This window comes from Corvus hawaiiensis, chromosome 26 (genome assembly GCF_020740725.1).
Source record: "Corvus hawaiiensis isolate bCorHaw1 chromosome 26, bCorHaw1.pri.cur, whole genome shotgun sequence".
In the NCBI taxonomy this organism is placed as follows: domain Eukaryota; kingdom Metazoa; phylum Chordata; class Aves; order Passeriformes; family Corvidae; genus Corvus; species Corvus hawaiiensis.
Window position 1 is genome coordinate 23,773,374 of NC_063238.1, and position 19,081 is coordinate 23,792,454.

Here is a 19,081-nt window from a genome sequence, read left to right on the forward strand (position 1 = left end):
GCTATTCCCGCCACACAACATGGATTTCAGAGACTTCCAGAACAAACTACTCCCTTCTTGTGAATTCCATAAAGCCTTTACATACAGCAACTGAAACCCAACAGATTCCAGTGGCTAAAGGTCATGCCTTCCTCCCTGACTAACAGATCTTAGTGCCTTTTTCCCAACCCCATCCCAGCATGCCAAGTTTTACCCTCTTCTCTGTAAAAGCAGGACATGCCATTTTTCACTGCTTCATTTCTCCCTTTGCATTATCAATTTTGACAAAGCAACTTTTAAAGCCAATTATGGGCTAAACTGGGCAGAAAATATCCCTTCCCATTCCACAGGTCTGCAGAAAGTACTCCCTCTCTAAAAGGGGGTGGGGGGGGGGGGGGGGGAAGCAGCTACAGGGCAGCAACTGTAGGATAATCCATCTGTGGATGGACAAACTTCAGTGTATCTGCTAACTCACACAGGAAAGTTTGTTTTACAACAAAAGCCCTTTTACTCTCTCAGTTATGCATTTAAAAATTAGCTTGATTACGCATTTAAGTGTTAATCCCACAAAACTCCCAACTTCAGTATGGTTCTGTAGCAAACGAAACAGCTCATGTGGCACTGCTGCCTCTTCCCACTTTAGTGCCATTAGCCATTTCACTGCAAACTCCTTCTAGTGACACAAACTGACCTGAAGATCCCATCATCCCTGGGTGAAGACAGAATTACTTCTATGCTATTGTACAGTAGACCAGATTCAGATAAAGCAGCAATTTATTAAAAAAACCCCAAACATTTCTCCCCCTCCCTTCACTTCTACTGTTTAGAAGCCAGTCTACAGGTGTAGGCTAATCTTCTCTACAATCCACTAAAGCATACTATAGAGTGGGATTCTAACTTGGCATTCTGGATGACAAGTTTATGAAAATTACACTGTACAAAAGAAATCATCACAACTAAGTCAGTGTTTAAGGAATTTTTATTAAACCAAGAATTTTATAATCCAAATTATGTTTCTTTGCTCAGCTATCAATTCTCACTGTCAACTAAAACAGTGGTGATATTCTGAGCTTTTCCACAGTAAAGAATTACAAAATTAAAGAAAGGAATGCTTTAAATTTTTGTACTGTGCTGAAAATTCTTTTCCCCTGGGTTTATAAAACATTAATTTGTATTTTTTATTTTACTATTTTTTTTTAAATTTTAAATCAATAAGTAATCTAGGACCAGCATTTGTTTTGCTAGCCCCGGCGTTGCTCTGTACGTAAGCTTCAAAGTTTCCTTTCCTTTTTTTATTTATTTTATATTTTGCAATGTTTTTCTCAATATTTAATAGTTTTTCCATGTTTAGATTTTTTTTTCTTCGGTGAAGCGAAGTTCTAGATTGTAGTCCCGGATAGTTCTGCAAAGAACAACAATGCTGTTACGTTTTAAAATGAAAGCAGCACCTTACACATTTTCTGATATGCTTTCTGCTGCTGTATGCCACACAGCACTCTGGGCTTTCACTGTATCAATGACACCAAAATTCTTTAGAAGCAGAGTATCAGAGGTCCCCCCACTTTTTAGGGACACAAAAGTATTCAAAAGTCTGTGATCCTTGGCAAGACAAAACTGACTCTAGAACTGGGCAATACCTCAGACAGCACCACTTTAAGCACAATGTTACGGTGATTGACCTCAGGTCACATCTACTCTTGAGGCCAGCACACTGAGGCTCATCAAATAGCTACTCTAGTAGTATTTTCAATTTTCAATTATTAAAACATCATGCAGCAGACGGAGTAATGGTCTCAAAGTCTGGGCATCTTAGTTTAGGAGAGACAACCTATTCAGCACTTACCTCCATTGTGAAAGTGTCACTAGCAAAAAAAAAAAATGGGTAAAAATCATGACTCAAATTTTGACCCCAAAAGGAAAATTGCAGAAATTAAAATATCAAGAAAAAAAGAAAATTCTGTGTGATCAGATGTTAAAGCAGGCACCTTCAAATGATAGCTACAAATGTGGTAAGCAAGTTCACAGGCAAAACCTAACTAGACAGAAGAGATAACAGATTCCTTTTTATGTTCAACTTCACATTTCTTCCCTATCAAAATTGTTAAGGTACCACCATTTGCCTCTGTCATGCACAATTAAGACACCAACCCCACAGAAGGCAATGAAGAAAAATCATTATTTTAACTGACATTAAATTCACCCAAATGTGAAGTCAAGACAATATATAGTTTAATTTTCACTTACTGTACAATTTTAGAATTTGGTAAGTATATTCAGATTACAGTGTAAATAAGCTCTTTAATGACTTAAGGTAAAAGGGGGTTGGAATGCCTTTTTAAGCTTATTTCAATTCCATAAGTTGCTCTCAAACAACAGTATGAATAGTAGCATTTGACAGAACTGCCCGTTTTTGTACACATGCCTAGAACAAATTCCAGCTAAATGTGCTGTTAAAAACAACGACACATCAGTAACTTTTGCTAACCAAGTGAGCACAGAAGGTTTTTACCATAGCTGTTACTTCCTGTGGCTGCAAATGACACAGAGCCTGGACACATGCTGCTTACAAGGCCATGGACCAAAGACTTGCCCCAGTCAACCTATGGAACTACAGTGGTCCGACTTACTTATTAAACACTTGGAACCCCAGTGGGATTATTAACTGCCTTTTGAGCAGCCTCTTTAGCTTGGTGGGCTTGTAGTACGGCTACAGCTTCATCAACCTGTTCAGTAAAAAAGAAAAATTAATTAAGGGAAGCACAGAAATTCATTTATATTTAATAATACAGTGGAAATCATATATATAAACAACGCCTGCATTGTTAAAAAGAAAAAGGAGAACATTACAATTCCAGTTTATGCAATGTAAGTCACTGTCACCCTTTGAGAGGATACTCTTGCCCTGAGCCACCGCTGCATTGCTGTTACTCCACTGTGCCAGCACAAACACCTGTTAGATCCATGTAAGACTTAACCACCTATGGAACCAGTGCAAGGCCAAAGTCCCCCTACCTTCGAACGAAGAGACTCAGGAGACTCGAGCATGTGGAGGAGTTCAGAGTTGTCAATCTCCAACAACATACCAGTGATCTTACCCGCCAGAGTAGGGTGCATGTTTTGAATAAGGGGGAATAGACGTTCACCTAGAGAGAAAGAAGCTAATCAGGGACAAATCCAGCCTAAATTTAAGGGATAAGGGAAACACAACACCTTGTTCTACTGCTAAAACAATTTACTCTGCATTTTAAGATTGATAGAAGTGTACTTTGACTGTCCTTCTGCTACAATGTGTAGAGAAAGGTATCATGTACATACCTAACATCTGCTTTTGTTCTTGTGGAGGGGCAGAAGCCAACATGGAAGCAGTCAAAGGTTCCTGACCTTGCACATGGACAGCAGGCTGCAAATTAATTTAACAACATTTGAAAATGAAATTCTACTTCATAATTAGGTACAGCTTCAAATAGCCAGTAATTCACAACTCAGCATACACAATGCCTACAGTGTCAGAAACATCAAAGAAACTAAGAGCTATGTCTATTTAATCAACTACTACTGGTTAGAGCTGAGTGATGATGCTGAAGGTTATTAGAAACTGCCCCACTGAGGAGCAAACACAAGAATTTAGGCTAAGGTATGAGGGAACTGAAAAGTATGAAGCAACACAGGATCACATCCTATCCCAGGTGAACTTGAAATATACTCAATTCCCTAGTGCTTTTACTCTACTGCCATGATGCAGAGCCTGAATTGCTCTCCCATCACCCTCACCACCTTCCTGTGCAAAGAGCATCAGTAAAAGCACAGAGCAGCTCCCCAGATCACATACCTGCTGCATAGCAACCTGCGGCTGCGTATTGAGATGCTGCTGAGGATTGCGAACACCCGCAGCGTATTTGTACTGTGGTACTGTGCGCACGGCAGGAGTGGCTGCAGTGGCTGCTGCTGCAGGACGTGGACCCATTGTTTGTGTTGATGTATTAGCTGAAAAAATAGTAACATAATTCCATATCCAAGTAATTATTATTATAATTATTTTTTGCCCAACAAACCAACTTGAATCAAATACCTAAATTAGGTATTGTGTTATAGATTCGTCTTAGTAGTGCTGTCAACTGTCACATTACTGGTCACATCCAAAGGTTCAAACCCTGAAATTTACTGGATGCTACTATCCAGTCACTTCACTCATGAATTACCCTTTTTACATGCTACTGAAAAAAGATCTGAGATAAAAAATCCACTTTGTTTGAGTATTAATGTAATTTCATTGTAAGCTAAAGTACATTTGATTTCCTGAGCACATTATGTCAGTCATTCTAAAAAAGATACTTTTAGGAAGTAGATGGCTGTCTAATACATTCTGGGAGAATTATGCCTCCAGAGAGGTTGTGGAATCCCCATCCCTGGAGATGTTCAAGACCAGGCTTGATGGGGCTCTGAGTACCCTGGCCTAGTAGAGAGTTCCCTGCCTCTGGGGGTTGAACTGCATGACCTTTAAGGTTCCTTCCAACCCAGACCATTCTATGATTACAGCCAATTCTGGTTTCATTCAGTGATGTGCAGATTTTGCATTCATGATACTGGCTCACAATAATAAAATATGTATATATGAAATATAAAAAAATTAGTAAGAGCTAAAATTGTATCATCTCTATTTCTACATGCAACCTACTATTACAATTACTGCAACTATGTTTAGAAATTACAGAAGCCATCATACTGTATTACTGAAGCACACACAAGAATAAGTACTTCATCCTAAAGAGATGGGATCACAGCTGGAGTCTTTGCTGGGACAGTATTTAAAGCAATTACTAGAAGGTGATACTAACTTATTCATTTGGAAGAGCCATAAAAGGAGGATGTGTTACCATGTGTGATAATAAACTTCCAAATGCTTTTGCAAGGTCATGCTGAACCAGCAAAATTGGAACAGAAGTCTAATACGTAAAGTTTGCATAAATCAAACTCACCAACACGCTGCGTTGACATGACTCTTGGAACCTGGGAAGAAGCTGGTCTCATGGTACTGAACGGTGGTCTGGGTGCTGCTGGGCGGATAGCACCAGGCATGTTTTGGAATGCTGTGGTTTGGAAAAAATACACTGTTACATGCTGAAATAGTGAGTGGTGACAACACAACAAAGAGAAGACTGATACTGCAATGCCATGAAAATGTATTTGAAAGTGCAAAGGTAAATGCTACAGAGTTTACAGCAATCACTGGAAAGAGGTAAAGAAGTGACTTACGATGAGGTCTGGCACCCTGAGCAGTCCAGCGAGGACTAGGTCTAGCAAGTTGAGCAAGCTGATTAGTAGGATAGTACGCAGCACGGTTCTGAGTCTGCCAAACACAACAACATCATGTAACTTTGTTGTCTGTGAAGGGCATGCTGAACAGCCCATCACCATCCTACTATGAAATTGAAATGCTGGAATCATGGACACATGCTAAGTTATATTTACTGTTAAATCTAAGCAGATTTTAAACACAGTACAAAATATACAGTTACTCATCTCTACACATACCTGAGGAATAGCTGCCATGAAGTATCCTGAAGGAGGTGCTGGCTGGTAGGGGTTGATTACAGGATTAGGTACTGCTCTTACACTTGCCATCCTCTGCATGTACTGGTTGGTGAGATGAGCTTGGCGCTCCTCTTTACGCTGGGCTAGAGCTACATATAATGGTTTAGTAGCCACAATTCTACCATTCATTTCCGTGACTGCTTTGGTGGCTTCTTCTGGTGACGAAAAGCATACAAATCCAAATCCTTTGCTGCGGCCACCTTCCATCATCACCTGTCAGTACAAAATTTAATTTTATAACTAAATGTCCTGTGCCATGCCTACTGAACTTGCATGGGTTTCTTGTTTCAGCTTATTAGAAGTGAGACCACAGTTTGTTTTACTGAATTTTTTATAAAAACGAGTATTATTGTGTAATTAATAGCTAACTGTTACCTAAATAGAGATGAAAATCTCATTGAAATAATAATGAGCACAATATTGCACTGGAAAGATGTAATTTTTCTCACACTAGTCTCACGACTTAGTTTATTTCAAGAAAGGATGATCATATGGTATTTAACCTGACGTGTACAATAATCAAGAAAGCTTATGCCCACATTTATAGTGGATCACATCTGTTACTGAATGAAATAAACTTTTCTTTGGTGACAGATCACTACTAATTTTCAGAGAACAGATAAGCACAATTGATGAACTTTTACCTTTGCACTAGTGATTGTACCAAATGGGGAGAACTCTTTTCGGAGACGCTCATCATCAATCCCATCATCAAGATTTTTCACATAAAGGTTTACACCCTAAGAAAACAGGCAAGTTATTTTTAAAAGCAAGTGTTCTGTGTAAATCTCAAAATACCATGTAATAGAGTTAGTCCTCTTGCTTTAAAACTGAACCTGGTATCTGGTGATCCTGTCCTGCTTCATTTGTTCAAACTTGCGCTTCAGCTCCGTCTGTCTTTCCACCTTTTTCTGAGCCCGGCCAACGTAGATTTGTTTTCCATTGAGCTCCTTCCCATTCATCTCATCTACAGCCTTCATTAAAAAACAAGTTAGCAGTGCTTCGTACTCAAGCATTTTTCAGACATACAAAAAAAATGCAATTTAAATATAAAAAGCTACATAAGGATTATAGAAAAAGAGCTAATCCATCTTAAAATACCACTAATTGAAACAAAATACCCCCAAACTTCCCCACTTATGCTAACATGAAAATTGCTTTCCAAGTATGCTTCTGTCTTGTTGAAGACAAGTCACAAGGGATGCAAAACACTTTTTTTTATATGAAGCTGGATGAAAAATCCCAAGTTGCAAGAACTATTTCTCCAGCCTTATCTTGCTAACGGCAGAGAAAAGTAAGGAAATAAAGTTGAAAAGCTTTAATTCACCTAGTGCTATCTTTAAAAGTAACATCTGAAACCATAGTACCTATCAGATCTTTCTATACTACATGTTAAGCTATGGATAGCATGTATAGCTTATTTTTTTATTTTTCACTTTTAGTCTTTCATTAAGGAAATACTTAGAAGTATGAAAATATGAACTACTTCTGTTACAACTCTTCAGATGTGAAAACTCTGGCACATATGTGCTCAATTAATTTAAAACCAGAAGTCACCAGTTTATTGTATATATTTATGATCAATTTAGACATATTTACAGAGATAATGGAATTTTGTATCATTTAAAATACCCAACATGATTCTGACTACAGTAAGAGAAACTATTCATCAATTAATGTATGCTAGACTGAAAAATGTAGATGTTAAGACAGACAGAATTTGTTCTAATCTCTCACTTGTACACTCGCAGTAGTGACAAATCACCAAAATGCCTTTTGAAAAGCAAACTTTTGTTTGTTGCCATGATTTGTTCTGTACTGCATTTTTTTCCTGATGCTATGTCCCTACTGTCACAATCAACTGACATATCAAAACAACCAATTGACAAAGAATTAAGTTATACAGCATACTGGCATGTTATAGACATATACACAAATAAAAAGGACCCTTCTTCCAAAGTTACCCCTCAGAGTAAAAGCAACATCACATGGCTCTATGACTATTTTCTTACAGCTGTGCCAAACATGCTTTATAAAACTAATAGCTTTCCTGCTGACTTTGCAGAGCTACAGTTTGAAAACACAATTCCTTCTGCCTTGCACAAACATTTTGTGCAACCAAATTGGATCCAATGATTCAGAGATGTAGTAATTTACTATGCTGTATATTCCTCAGCATGAGAGAGTCCAAATATCATTGAGACCTTTAAGCCCAACTACAACAGGTTTTTAAATTATTCAAGATTCCCCATATCTGCACTAGTTCCAGCTGTATCACAGCATCTTGACTTAACAGGCTCCTTAGACCAATTGACATTTACTCATAAGAAAGCATTCTAAATTACAGAAACTGTGTTAAGTAATTTAAGGAGTGAGCACTTCTTTTTGTAGTGTCCTTGACCAATTAAAAAAACTTAATCACTCAATGAAACGTATTACTTGGGTCTCAGTTACAGAATTCCTAAAATTAAGTCCAAAAGCTTACTTTTTGGGCATCTTCATGTCTTTCAAAACTAACGAAGCCAAAGCCTTTAGATTTTCCACTCTCATCAGTCATAACTTTCACACTTAGAGCAGGACCTAAAAGGAGAATGAAATACTTATGCTTCATATACAGTGTATTCTTCTCACCTTTTGAACATCCTCTTTAGAAGATATTTAGTTTATTTCACTTGTATTACAAAGGACTCCTGCACCAATAATAGTATCACCCATTAATAAGAAATTACTAATTTGCCCCAATGAACTTCATCCATTATGGCTGAAGTCTGCCATGCTGATTTTCTTTTTACTGTATTTTCAAACAAAATTTTACCTCAAAGTGAATGAAATTTATTTTATCATTAAAAATTATGATATTTAAAAAAGTATTAGCACTTCCATCCTTTGAAACAGGTACTGAAAAAGCCAGAGGGAGGCCTTGCAATTAGGTATACATTTTACTATTTTTCCTGGTGAAAGGGCATCCTAGTTCAGCAATTCCAGATCTTTAGAAAATTGGAGCTCACAGACTCAATTGAAGTAGCTAATTTAGCTGTAGCAGCTAAATTTGCTACTGTTTCAACCACAGATACTTGAAGAGCAGGAAGGAATTTCCTGTGCTTAAGGAATGATGCTTAAGGCTGCTACAGGGTATTTCTTGCACAAGGGCTTCCCTTGCTTTACATAATATCCACTGGAGAACATCAAAAGCATACAGGGAAGAAAATTTTTAAAAAAAGCTGAGGCTGAAAATAAAAGGTGAAGAACCTGTAACTGCATTAAGGGATTTGCCATTTCCTATTTTGATGGTGACACATCATATACATTACTAGATCATGGTCATATGTCTGCCATAATTTTGCCCTGTGTGTAACTGAGGATCAAGGCAGAATGTCATAGCTTGGCACTGGAATAGTTCCTTATAATTTTGTATTAGGTCAACCACCACAATACAACTGAATAACAGAGGTAAGTCTGCAGGTCAGTGAAAGCAACAGTAAACTCATTTGTCACACATCCTGTAGGTGCATTCATAACATCAGTCTGTACTAAACCAAAGAACACTTCTATTTGCAACTTTCAAAAAATGGCCGAACCCATAGACACACTATTTTCAGATTATTGGAAACAGTTCTGATGACAGGATTATATATGCTATTCTGCCTATTTAAAATTCAGATATTACTGCACTTTTGAAACTGAAATTAAGTACCAACTTTTTAGTAACCTTTATTACATTTTTAAATCAACATCAGACAGCCCTGATTCCTTGTATTTCAGGGCACTGTACAGATAAGATACAAGTAGTAAGTTGAAGTTCACTTGTGTTTATATAAACATTAAGACATTACCAAACTTGCCAAAGAGTTCCTTAAGTCTCTCATCATCCATGTCTTCTCCAAAATTTTTGATGTAAACATTGGTGAATTCTTTTGCTCTGGCTCCAAGCTCTGCCTCACGTTCCTTGCGGGATTTAAACCTTCCAACAAATCTAGTTGTAGGAAGAACAGAGTAATACAGATTAAAGCAAGTCTCTCAAGGTTTAAACATTTACTTTAGTCCTCTAGCACTGTATTTTATTCTTAATCAGTCTCGTTCACTATAGGTATGAAATTCTTTAGATAAAATGTTCATGATAAAACTCCACCAGAAAAAATTCCACTATCCTTTGCTACATCAGCATGTTTATCCCAGTTAAGAGGCATGAAAATGCTTTCAAGCCATTGGTGAGACTGTTCACTCTTACAAAACAGCCTTTGACAACAAGAGCTCGACAATGGAAAGAGTACTAAGTAAAGAGGCTAAACAGAAATTCTAGATAACAGCATAATCCCTCTGCCATACTAAAAACTTGGCAGCCTTAAAGCAGTCACTGCTCTCTGATCCAGTTTTTAAGCAAGCAATATTTAAGTAACTGCCCCCACTCCCTAACACACCTTTGCAGCCTATATCAAAGACTTTTTTTTTTTTAAAGACATAGTGAAATAAATAGTTAATTTGCTCTTGAGTCAAATACCATTGCAAATTGGCTGGGAGCACCAATGTCAATGACAGCTCATACTGTCAGAAAGTACAGAACCTGAACATAACATTCTGCAGCCCAAGGACCTGCCCTAGCACAGAGTGTACGTGGTTGACAGTGATTTCTGACTGTAGCAGACTCCCCCTTTAAAATTTTATTGTACTAACCTTATAGTTCCAAATCTGGCAAATGCAATACAGTAGCATCCAGTAACTAAGTAATTTTTAAACTTTGAACATTTCACCCAGTTTACAGCAATCAAGTATAGTAAGAATGGAAGTGCAGTGTGTTCAGCAGATTTTGATAGTGAGTGAAGTGTTTTAATTGACTTCTAAAAGACTAGCTTGAACAGAAATTCAAAGCAAAATTAACTCTCATGATATTATTTTACCCACATGCTTTTATGACTGCATGCTGACCATTTTTATTAATTTAAGGTTATATAAACATGGATGCTGAATAAAAGCATCCACAGTATGGCAGTCAAGAACAGAACAAGCAGGAAGACTGGCATTTCATGTATGTCCTCCCTATATGCGACTTGATCTATCCATTTCTAAATATAAAAATAATCCATGATGGTAACCTGATGCTGACTTCTGTTATCTTTTTTCCAAACCCTCCTAAGTATTTAGAAAGCTGTTCTTTTGCAATTATACCAAACACCATAATGATCCCCTAGGCATAGCTGTGAGGCACACTCACTCCCCCAGCCTAAATATTATTAAACAAGTTGCCAAATAACTTTTTTCCTACAATGGTGAACAGTGATAATGTTTAAAACATTACGCTTCTCTAAGTTTTATTTTCTACTCCCTAGATATGCCTATTAACAGACATTCATACAAAAATACTAGTCTGATCTGACCACTCTTTAGTGCCAAGTAACTGTAACTCTAAGTATCAGCTGACTCCAAAATATGGATAACACACCTATCTCACAACTCTTACAAAGGAAGTATTATTCAGAATACTCAATGGATTGTATTTTATCTCAGACCAGTAAGATCAGAAAACCAGGGAAGATGCCAAATCCTCATTACAGTATTGGCTTGGAAGACAATTAACACAATGATTTTTTCCTCCAGAGTCCATTATTTGCCTTTTTGAACTTAGTCTGCCTTTAGAATAGGCAGATAACACAATTCTTAAAATCCCTAGCACTAAAACTCTACATCATCTCAAAATAAGAAATTTTTAGAACATTCCTTTCCTAAGTAAGCTTTTAAACCTTTGCTGTAAAATGAATTTCAGTTTGCTGATAGCCAAACACGTATTTATGTACTTACACTTTGCGGTCATTAAGCAGCATACCATTCATTTTTTCAATTGCTCTTTCTGCAGCTTCTTGTGTCTCAAAATGTACAAATCCATAACCCTTGGATCCATTTTCATCACACACCACCTATTAATGAAAAACCTTGTTGTAATACCCATGGAATGTTTCCAGCATAAATTGAGAAGTCTTTGTGTCAATATGTTTTATTTTCCACTAACCTTACAAGACAGGATGTTCCCAAAAGCAGAAAATGTGTCATACAAAGCTTTGTTATCAATTGATTTGTCCAAGTTTTTGATGAAGATGTTTCCTACACCGCTTTTGCGTAGAGATGGATCGCGCTGAGACCACATGATGCGCACTGGTTTGCCTTTAATGACATCAAAGTTCATCGTGTCCAAAGCTCGTTCAGCTGGAAAAACATTATGGAATTAGTAGAAAATGCTAGTTATCTTAATAAGCACACAAATACCAGCTGAATTACAATGCTTAATAATATTTTTACTATTTCAAGTCCAGCACCATCACCAAGATGCAAACCTAAGCCTCCAATGTAGTCTGTTGTATGCAAGGAAGAACTGGCAAAAACTCATCAGCAAAAGATGCACTTAGGAAGTAGCACAAGTCAGCTGAGCAGGCTGTAGAAATCTCATGAGCTTATAGAACTAGGTCTATGAAAAGATGGTACGGTGACAGGAAAAAAGGCAGCAAGTGGTGGCCATTACAAAGTTTTTACATTTGTGAAAACCAGCTGGCTTATCCCAGATCACATAGGTGTATACTGTGCCAATAAAAATGCTTGTAGGGGTACTGCTTGTGCCTATATGAGGCCTTTTGCAAACGTCAACCCAAGAACACCTACAGTACCAATACCTCTAAACCAACAAAATTTCCTTTCTAGGTGGATGTTCAAACCTCGCTCAGGCAGCTGTTCCACACAACTTCGTCAGTGACCAAAAAGATCTGTGATGAAATTCTGGGCAAGACAGTTCAAAGAGATTAAAAACTAGCACTTACTAAGTTTTGAGAATCTGAAATGATACATATATTTTAAAAGCTCACAATGAAATACGTAAGAGCTCAATGAAGGAGCAAGAATTAAAACAGCAAACCAGGGTAATGTAAACCAGGTTTTGTTACTCCAATGGAGTAGTTTTTCCAGTAGAACTCCGTAACTAACTTTTTAAATCCTGCATGTAAAATCAGGGGATTTTATTTATGTATTTAGATGGGGAAGTATCAAGACCTGTTCAGTTTTCACACGTCTCTTCAAAGCCACAAGACATGTCTGTGATGTTCTAAGTCAACAACGTATTTAAGCACAAAAGAGCAATAGTTCTCAAGTACAGCAGTTCCTTTTCATCCCTGCTCCTGTAAGTCTGGAAGAACACTGAAAAAAGTCCCAGTAAATACCTGAAGTCACAGCCATTGGCATTAACTCACTTCACTGTAATTTGCAAATATCAGAACAACACCATGTTAACACAACTGAAATCAGCTTAGTGTTAGTTAAAAACAGCAACCATGTCAGTTAATTTTTTTTGGGGAGGACCAAAGGCCAATCACATTATGAAAACCCTTATTTAAGGTTTTTGTTCTTTAAGTCCTGCTTTTATCTTGAGCTATGTTGTTGCATGTCACAGCCAAAGACAATTTGCAATGAGCCTGGAATTCAGCTGATACACCATGTTTAATTATCCTTTCTTGTGACATTGTCAGATTAGAAATAAATTTGAAGATTATATTCTCTGAAAGACATCTATGGGCATTAAAGAGATGGATATCTAACATTTTCATGGGGAAAAATATTATTGATACTATTACCATATTCACATGACAGTAGCAACTCAGCAACTGATTTAAACTGAAGCCACAAAAACTACATGCCAGTCTTCTAAGTAAGTTAATAAAGCTTTCAAAAACTTTAATATAAATTAAGCAGGAGAGAAAAGGCAACCTAATACTGTTAATGAGAAATAAAAGTAATTGGAAGGCTTTATACTACAAATGTGGGGGGGTGTGGGGAAATGAAAAAGAAAAAAGAAAAAAAAATTAAAAACAAAAAAAAACCACCTGTGGATATCAGACTGACCACAGTAGAAACTTGTAAGACTTCACTACTGCCCTGGATGTCATTAGAATTATTACTACCAGCACCAATAGATGTGCCAGCAACAAACAGTTCATTATTTCTAGAAGTTGTAACAGGGCTTCCTTTACTAGAAAAGAGGCTTTTCTAATTCATGCTAATTGCTTCTAGAATAATCCTGACACTCCTCAAAAATGTGTGTTCCTAGACACATTTCCCAATCATCTGACTCAAAGTTGGGTCCATGGGTCCTTCGCAAGCATTACCACTCTTAACAAATAGTGAGCCCATGTCTTAGACCAGAGCAATTTCTCCACAAGGACAGCATGGAAACTCCAACAGCTCTCCTCATCTCTCCTATGGAGCAGCAGTACAAGAAACTTAAATACTTCTGCTTAATCAACACCACATTGTCATTCCACGGTAGATTTTTAAAACATGAGCAGACTCCATCTACAACCAGGTACAAGCTACTGTCATTAAAATTACCAACGAGTAAAACTGGCTCACTTTCATTACATTTCAGTCATAAAAGGCTGTGCCGGTTGCAGGAGGCAGCTCCATTCAGTTACCAATGGACACACCTACCCAGGCTGTACTTCTGCTGATTCTGCTTGGAGCTCTCGTTCAATGACTCACCAGCTCCCATTTTAGTCGACTGGACAGTCCACTTTAACAATTTCAAAATCACACAGAATACACACTTAATGCTAACCTGTGCTAAAAGTAAACAGCAATAGCTATGAAATAAAAAAGCTCTGGGAATATAACCATTCTAAAAATCCAAAGGATTCTGGTGCAGTTTCAGATTACTCAAGAATATTTCTAGTTTAGTGATTAAGTAAGATTGCCCGAGTTTTACTCCAGACTATGACTCAAATTCAGAAAAGTCACAACTCTGAAATGTGTGCATACCTCACAAATGTGTCATCAGGCCTAATTAGTTTTTGGAAGAGCTTTGAGATCCCTCGTTTACAGACAGCTGGTAATGTCAAGCACACCTTCAAAGCTGTTTTTCAAAACCCAAGGTAGTTGTTACTAGCTATTTAATAGGCATCGCCTGAGATGTAGCTAAAAATTTGGCTAAACCAATAAAAGGAATCTAGTTTGGAAGCAAAATAAAACCAGTATTATTGTAAGAATAACCATTCATCCTCAAAACTCCTATTTCAAGGTTGCAATAAATTAACATAATGATCTACAAAGAGCCCCCAGCAAATGCTTTCTAGGTATTTGCCAAGAATATAAAATTCTGAAAATCTTGAAAAAGTATAATCGTGCAATACCATTGAACTGTATTTTAAACAACTGCTTCCAGATATGTGCCAGATGCAGTTTGATACAGATGAAAAATTCTTTTAGCTGAACTAGACTAGTTGTAGCCTAAAATATGTGTGTCTCCCAAAGTCTGAAAAATACGTGTAACATTTGGAGTAACAGCACCTTTCTAAGAGACATATTCAAAAACTCTGAATTAAGCACTGCTCAGGTGAAAAAGCTGTATTTGTTTCCACATTTGAAAAATTACAAACCAAGTCATAAAATATACTGCTTGCTCAAGATAAAGTCAGCCCTTATGGAACTCTCTCAATACTAAGGAAAAGAAGCATTTTAATCACCTTCAGCTTATACCCTGACATTATTGTATCACAGTACTGACCTGTGCTAACCCCCCTTGTTTTTCTTTCTGAGAAACTGTACCATATATACTTTTATTGAATGAAAGCAAAGTATGTCAAAACAAGCATTCAAATCGTCTCATCCTAAAGAATGGCTGAATAAATCAAAAGCTCTCTGAATTGTGAGAGCTGTTAACAGGTGAAGTATCTGCCTATTAAGAATATGAGGCAGTAACTTTTGCTACTTACATACAGATACCATCGGTACACCAAAGTCTGATCTGATAATGGTTGTATGCTAAAGCTAATTTTGAAAGCCAGTTAAATTTAATTGCTTGAAAAGTTTGTAATTTCAGTATCTCACTTTCAAACGTTTGAAAATAAAACCATTATAATAGAAAGCTGTTTACTTAAATGTACTTGAAATCACGTATTTTCTAGTTGGTCAGTTACTACTTTTTTTAAATTGGACTCCATAAAACTTAAAACCGTCACATTCGGCTCTTTTAGTCAAACACCCTCCAAATGGATCACACTCTTCCCAGTGTTACAGAGAAAGTTTCTTTACCGATATAACTTCAGAGAAGCAACAACACTTTGTAAAAAACCAAGTTTCATAAAAACACGAGTTGGGAAACAATGTCAGAGTTTAGTGCGAAGTCACACGGATGAGAGCACAGCTCGGGCTCCAGCTACATGAGGAAGAAGCACATGGAGGCCCGAGTAGTTTCATGCCCTCCCTGCACGTGACAGACCTGCCATGGTGTTTTAACAAACGCTTCGGCCTGGACGCCTGTGAAACTACCCAGCCACGCCGGTGCGCCCTACTTCCTTCTCCCGGCCTCTTAATCACGCACTCATACACACACAGCTCCTGCGCGGTTATTAAAAGGTGCTAATGACTGCGATGTTTTCCTCAAGCTACCCTTCATCTCGGACGGACGTGAAGAGCCGCTCGCGCACTCATCCACAACCCCCTCCCCTGGAGCGGGGCAGCCCGGCCGGGCCCCGGGGGCTCCCCGGGCGCTCCCCCGCCCACCACCGGGGCCCCGCGGCCGCTCTCGATCCGCGGAAGCGCCTCCCCCCCGCTTCTCCGGCCGCCACGAGGCGCGGGCGGCCCGGGCCGCGTGTGAGCGGCAGCCCCGCCGCCAACTTCCCCCCGCGCCCCGCCGGGTCCGCCCCGTCCCGGGCGGCAAAATGGATGCGGGGCGGCGGCCGGGGCGGGGGGCAGGGGACAAACATGGCTCCGCCGCCGCCCGCGGCCCGGCACTCACCGTCGGCGGGCTGCTGGAAGTTGACATAGGCGTATCCGAGCGAGCGACGGGTGATCATGTCCCTGCAGACGCGGATGGAGAGGATGGGCCCGGCGGGGCTGAACTTCTCGTAGAGCATGGCCTCGGTCACGTCGGGGTGCAGGTCCCCCACGTAGAGCGAGGCCATGGGGTAGCTGGGGGCGCTGGGGTTCATCCTGCCGCCGTCTCCCGGCGCGGGGGGGGGCGCTGACGAGGCAGAGGCCGCGGCGGTCGGTGCGAGCGGGGCCGGCGGAGGCGGCAAGGGGCCGCTCGGACTCAACGGCTGCAGCGGGTGCGGCGGATGGGCGGGCGGGGGTCGAGTCGCTCCGTGCGGGCCGGGTGGAGCAGGCGGCGGCGGGTGCTGCGCTCGGCGGAGTCGGGCTCGCTGTATGTCTCCTCTCGGCTGCGCCGGGTCCGGGGACTTCGCTTCACCGGGTTATTTTATATCAAACCGGCCGTTTGCAGAAAGGTTGTCGGGAAGGTTGGATGAGGAAAGAGGATTATTTTTTTAAAAGGTTTTTTTAAGATTTTTGGATTTTTTTTGGCTTTTTTAAATATTTTTTTAGTAATAAATGGTGCTGCGGGGCCGGGCCGGCGTGTCCGGGTGGTCCGGAGCACACGCACTGCGCACACAGCTCCGACGGCGGCCGGGGGACAAGGGGGCGGCCGCCGCCCCGGCCGTGCTCTATATATACCCGCCCCGCCCCCCCGCCCCCGCCGCGCCGCGCGCCACGCAGAGCGCCGCGCGCACCGCGCACGCGCACCTGCGAGCAGGGGTGGAGAGACGCGCGGCAGCCGGCGCGGAGCGGCGGCTTCGGCGCATGCGCAAGGGCGGGGCGGCGCAGGGGGGGGGCGGCCGCGCGGGGAGCGGGCCTGCGCCCGCTCGGCGTCACGGGGGGCGGTGTGTGGGGGGGGGCGGCTCGGCGGCAGAGCGCACGCGCGGGAGGGAGCGCACATGTGCGCGGGTCGGGGGGGGGGGCGGGTAGAAGGGCGCGTGCGCGCCGAGCGGACCAACGGCTGGCACGGGGCGGGGGGTTAGCGGCTCGCTCGCGAGCTCCGCGCGCCCCACCCCGCCGCTGGCCGGGCCGCGCGGGGGAGCGCGCGGGCGGGGGAAGGTCGCGCGCTCGGGGCCGGAAGGGGGCGGGGCCCGCTCGGCTCGTGCGCAGCGGCGGGGGGGGAAGTTTGGAGCTGCTGCGGCTTCGGGAGGAATAGTGTCACTAGGCCGGGAATAAACCGAGTTTAGCGTTTAGGCTCTGCTGTGGTCGTTCCTTAAGTTAAGCGTGTTTTATCGCTGTGTTTTGTGCTAAAGAAGCTCGGGCTGTAGGTTGAAAGGCGTTGGGAGTTGACTGGGCATCTTTTTGCAGTTCTGTGGGTGGGTGAGGTGACCGCTGTTATCCCGGGTGGTCTGGGGAGGTGGTGTAAGGCCACATTGCGAATATACCTGTGGAAACTTGTCAGCTGAGTTTCGTGAGTTGTGCCATATACAGAATTTTTCAGGGAAAATCACACACAGAATCACAGAACCAATTAGGTTGGAAAACGCCTATGAGATCATCGAGTCCAACCTTTGACTGAACACCATCATGTCAACTACACCATCGTACAAAGTGCCGCCTTTAGTCCTTCCTTAAACACCAAAGCAATCCTGTGCAGTTTGAAAAACCTTGCTTTATTTTTAGCTGGCTTCTCTAGTCCTGAAAAAAATTAATCTTTTGTGAGAAAGGAAAATATTTTCCTATCAATTAGAATTCTATGGGGCTTTTTATTACCAGCTAATTAAATGTGTTTCAGATTCTTGTAAAATAGTAGAGTCAAATAAAATGTGCTTTGTTTCTGCTAAACAAATGTACATGTACTTACACTTGTACTAAACGCTGAACATTAGTGCAAGTTTAAGGCAGGAAGCCAGATCGTGGATTTGCAGAAATCTTGAAGATAACTGCTCTTCTATTTCAACATAAAGAAAAAGAATGATCTGCAGTTTTGTATCTTGTTTTGTTGTCTTGTTTTATATTTTGTATGATATTTTATTTTTCTTTGACCAGCATTTGCCATTATGCGTTTAAGTAGAGTCGTAGGGGGGAGTACTTGTGGAATTTTGCTGTCAAGTGTGAAGATTCCACCTGCACTGTAGCTGCTGCAGTTTCACTGTCTCTTGTTGTAGGTGATCAAAACCATGGCAGAGCTGGCATCTCCCTGTGTGTGCCATGGCAAAGTGTGACATCTTTGCTCAGCCCGCACCCTGCCCTGGCTTTAAACTGAGGTACCAACTTGAATCTGAAGCAGCTGACACATGAACACATCCTGCTGTATATACTGGTTTATAATGCCCTCCCTAGGATGTACTATGTACTGTTTCTGGTCTTTCCTCTCCTTACATGGTTCTGTTCTTCAGCATGTCTCCTTTCCCTAAACTGTCTTTTTTCATACTGCTGCTTCTTTCACACTTTTCTGTCATTGGCACTTGGTCATATTATTACATGTTTTTTCTTCCCTTGGTGTATTCCTGCTCTTTCTTGTGATTTAAGTTGCTCTATTTCTACCCTTGGCACTCCTGGACAATGGCAAGACAGAGCCCAAAGCATGGTAAGGCATTTCTCCTTTACCCAATTTAAGGAATCAAATTTGCAAGTTTTTTTCAGCATAGAGAGGGACTTCTTGGAGATCTTGTCTCTTAACGAGGTATGACTTCAGAGTTTTCTAACACTAAATGCGATTAAGGCAGTA

At 40.8% G+C, this 19,081-nt stretch overlaps 1 protein-coding gene across 1 annotated transcript; it reads right to left on the bottom strand.

The window, feature by feature from the left end:
* Positions 1–940: 940 nt before the first annotated feature.
* On the bottom strand, positions 941–17,022 carry PABPC1 (poly(A) binding protein cytoplasmic 1). Its single transcript, XM_048286694.1, has 15 exons — positions 16,337–17,022; positions 11,573–11,766; positions 11,365–11,480; positions 9,405–9,544; positions 8,057–8,151; positions 6,408–6,545; positions 6,216–6,311; positions 5,512–5,784; positions 5,233–5,326; positions 4,956–5,066; positions 3,809–3,963; positions 3,295–3,379; positions 2,992–3,122; positions 2,607–2,702; positions 941–1,381 (listed from the first exon to the last, which is right to left on the bottom strand). Exons 1-14 carry the CDS (start codon positions 16,527–16,529, stop codon positions 2,610–2,612), a joined length of 1,914 nt encoding a protein of 637 aa, XP_048142651.1. The 5' UTR covers positions 16,530–17,022; the 3' UTR covers positions 941–1,381; positions 2,607–2,609.
* Between the last annotated feature and the right edge of the window lie 2,059 nt (positions 17,023–19,081).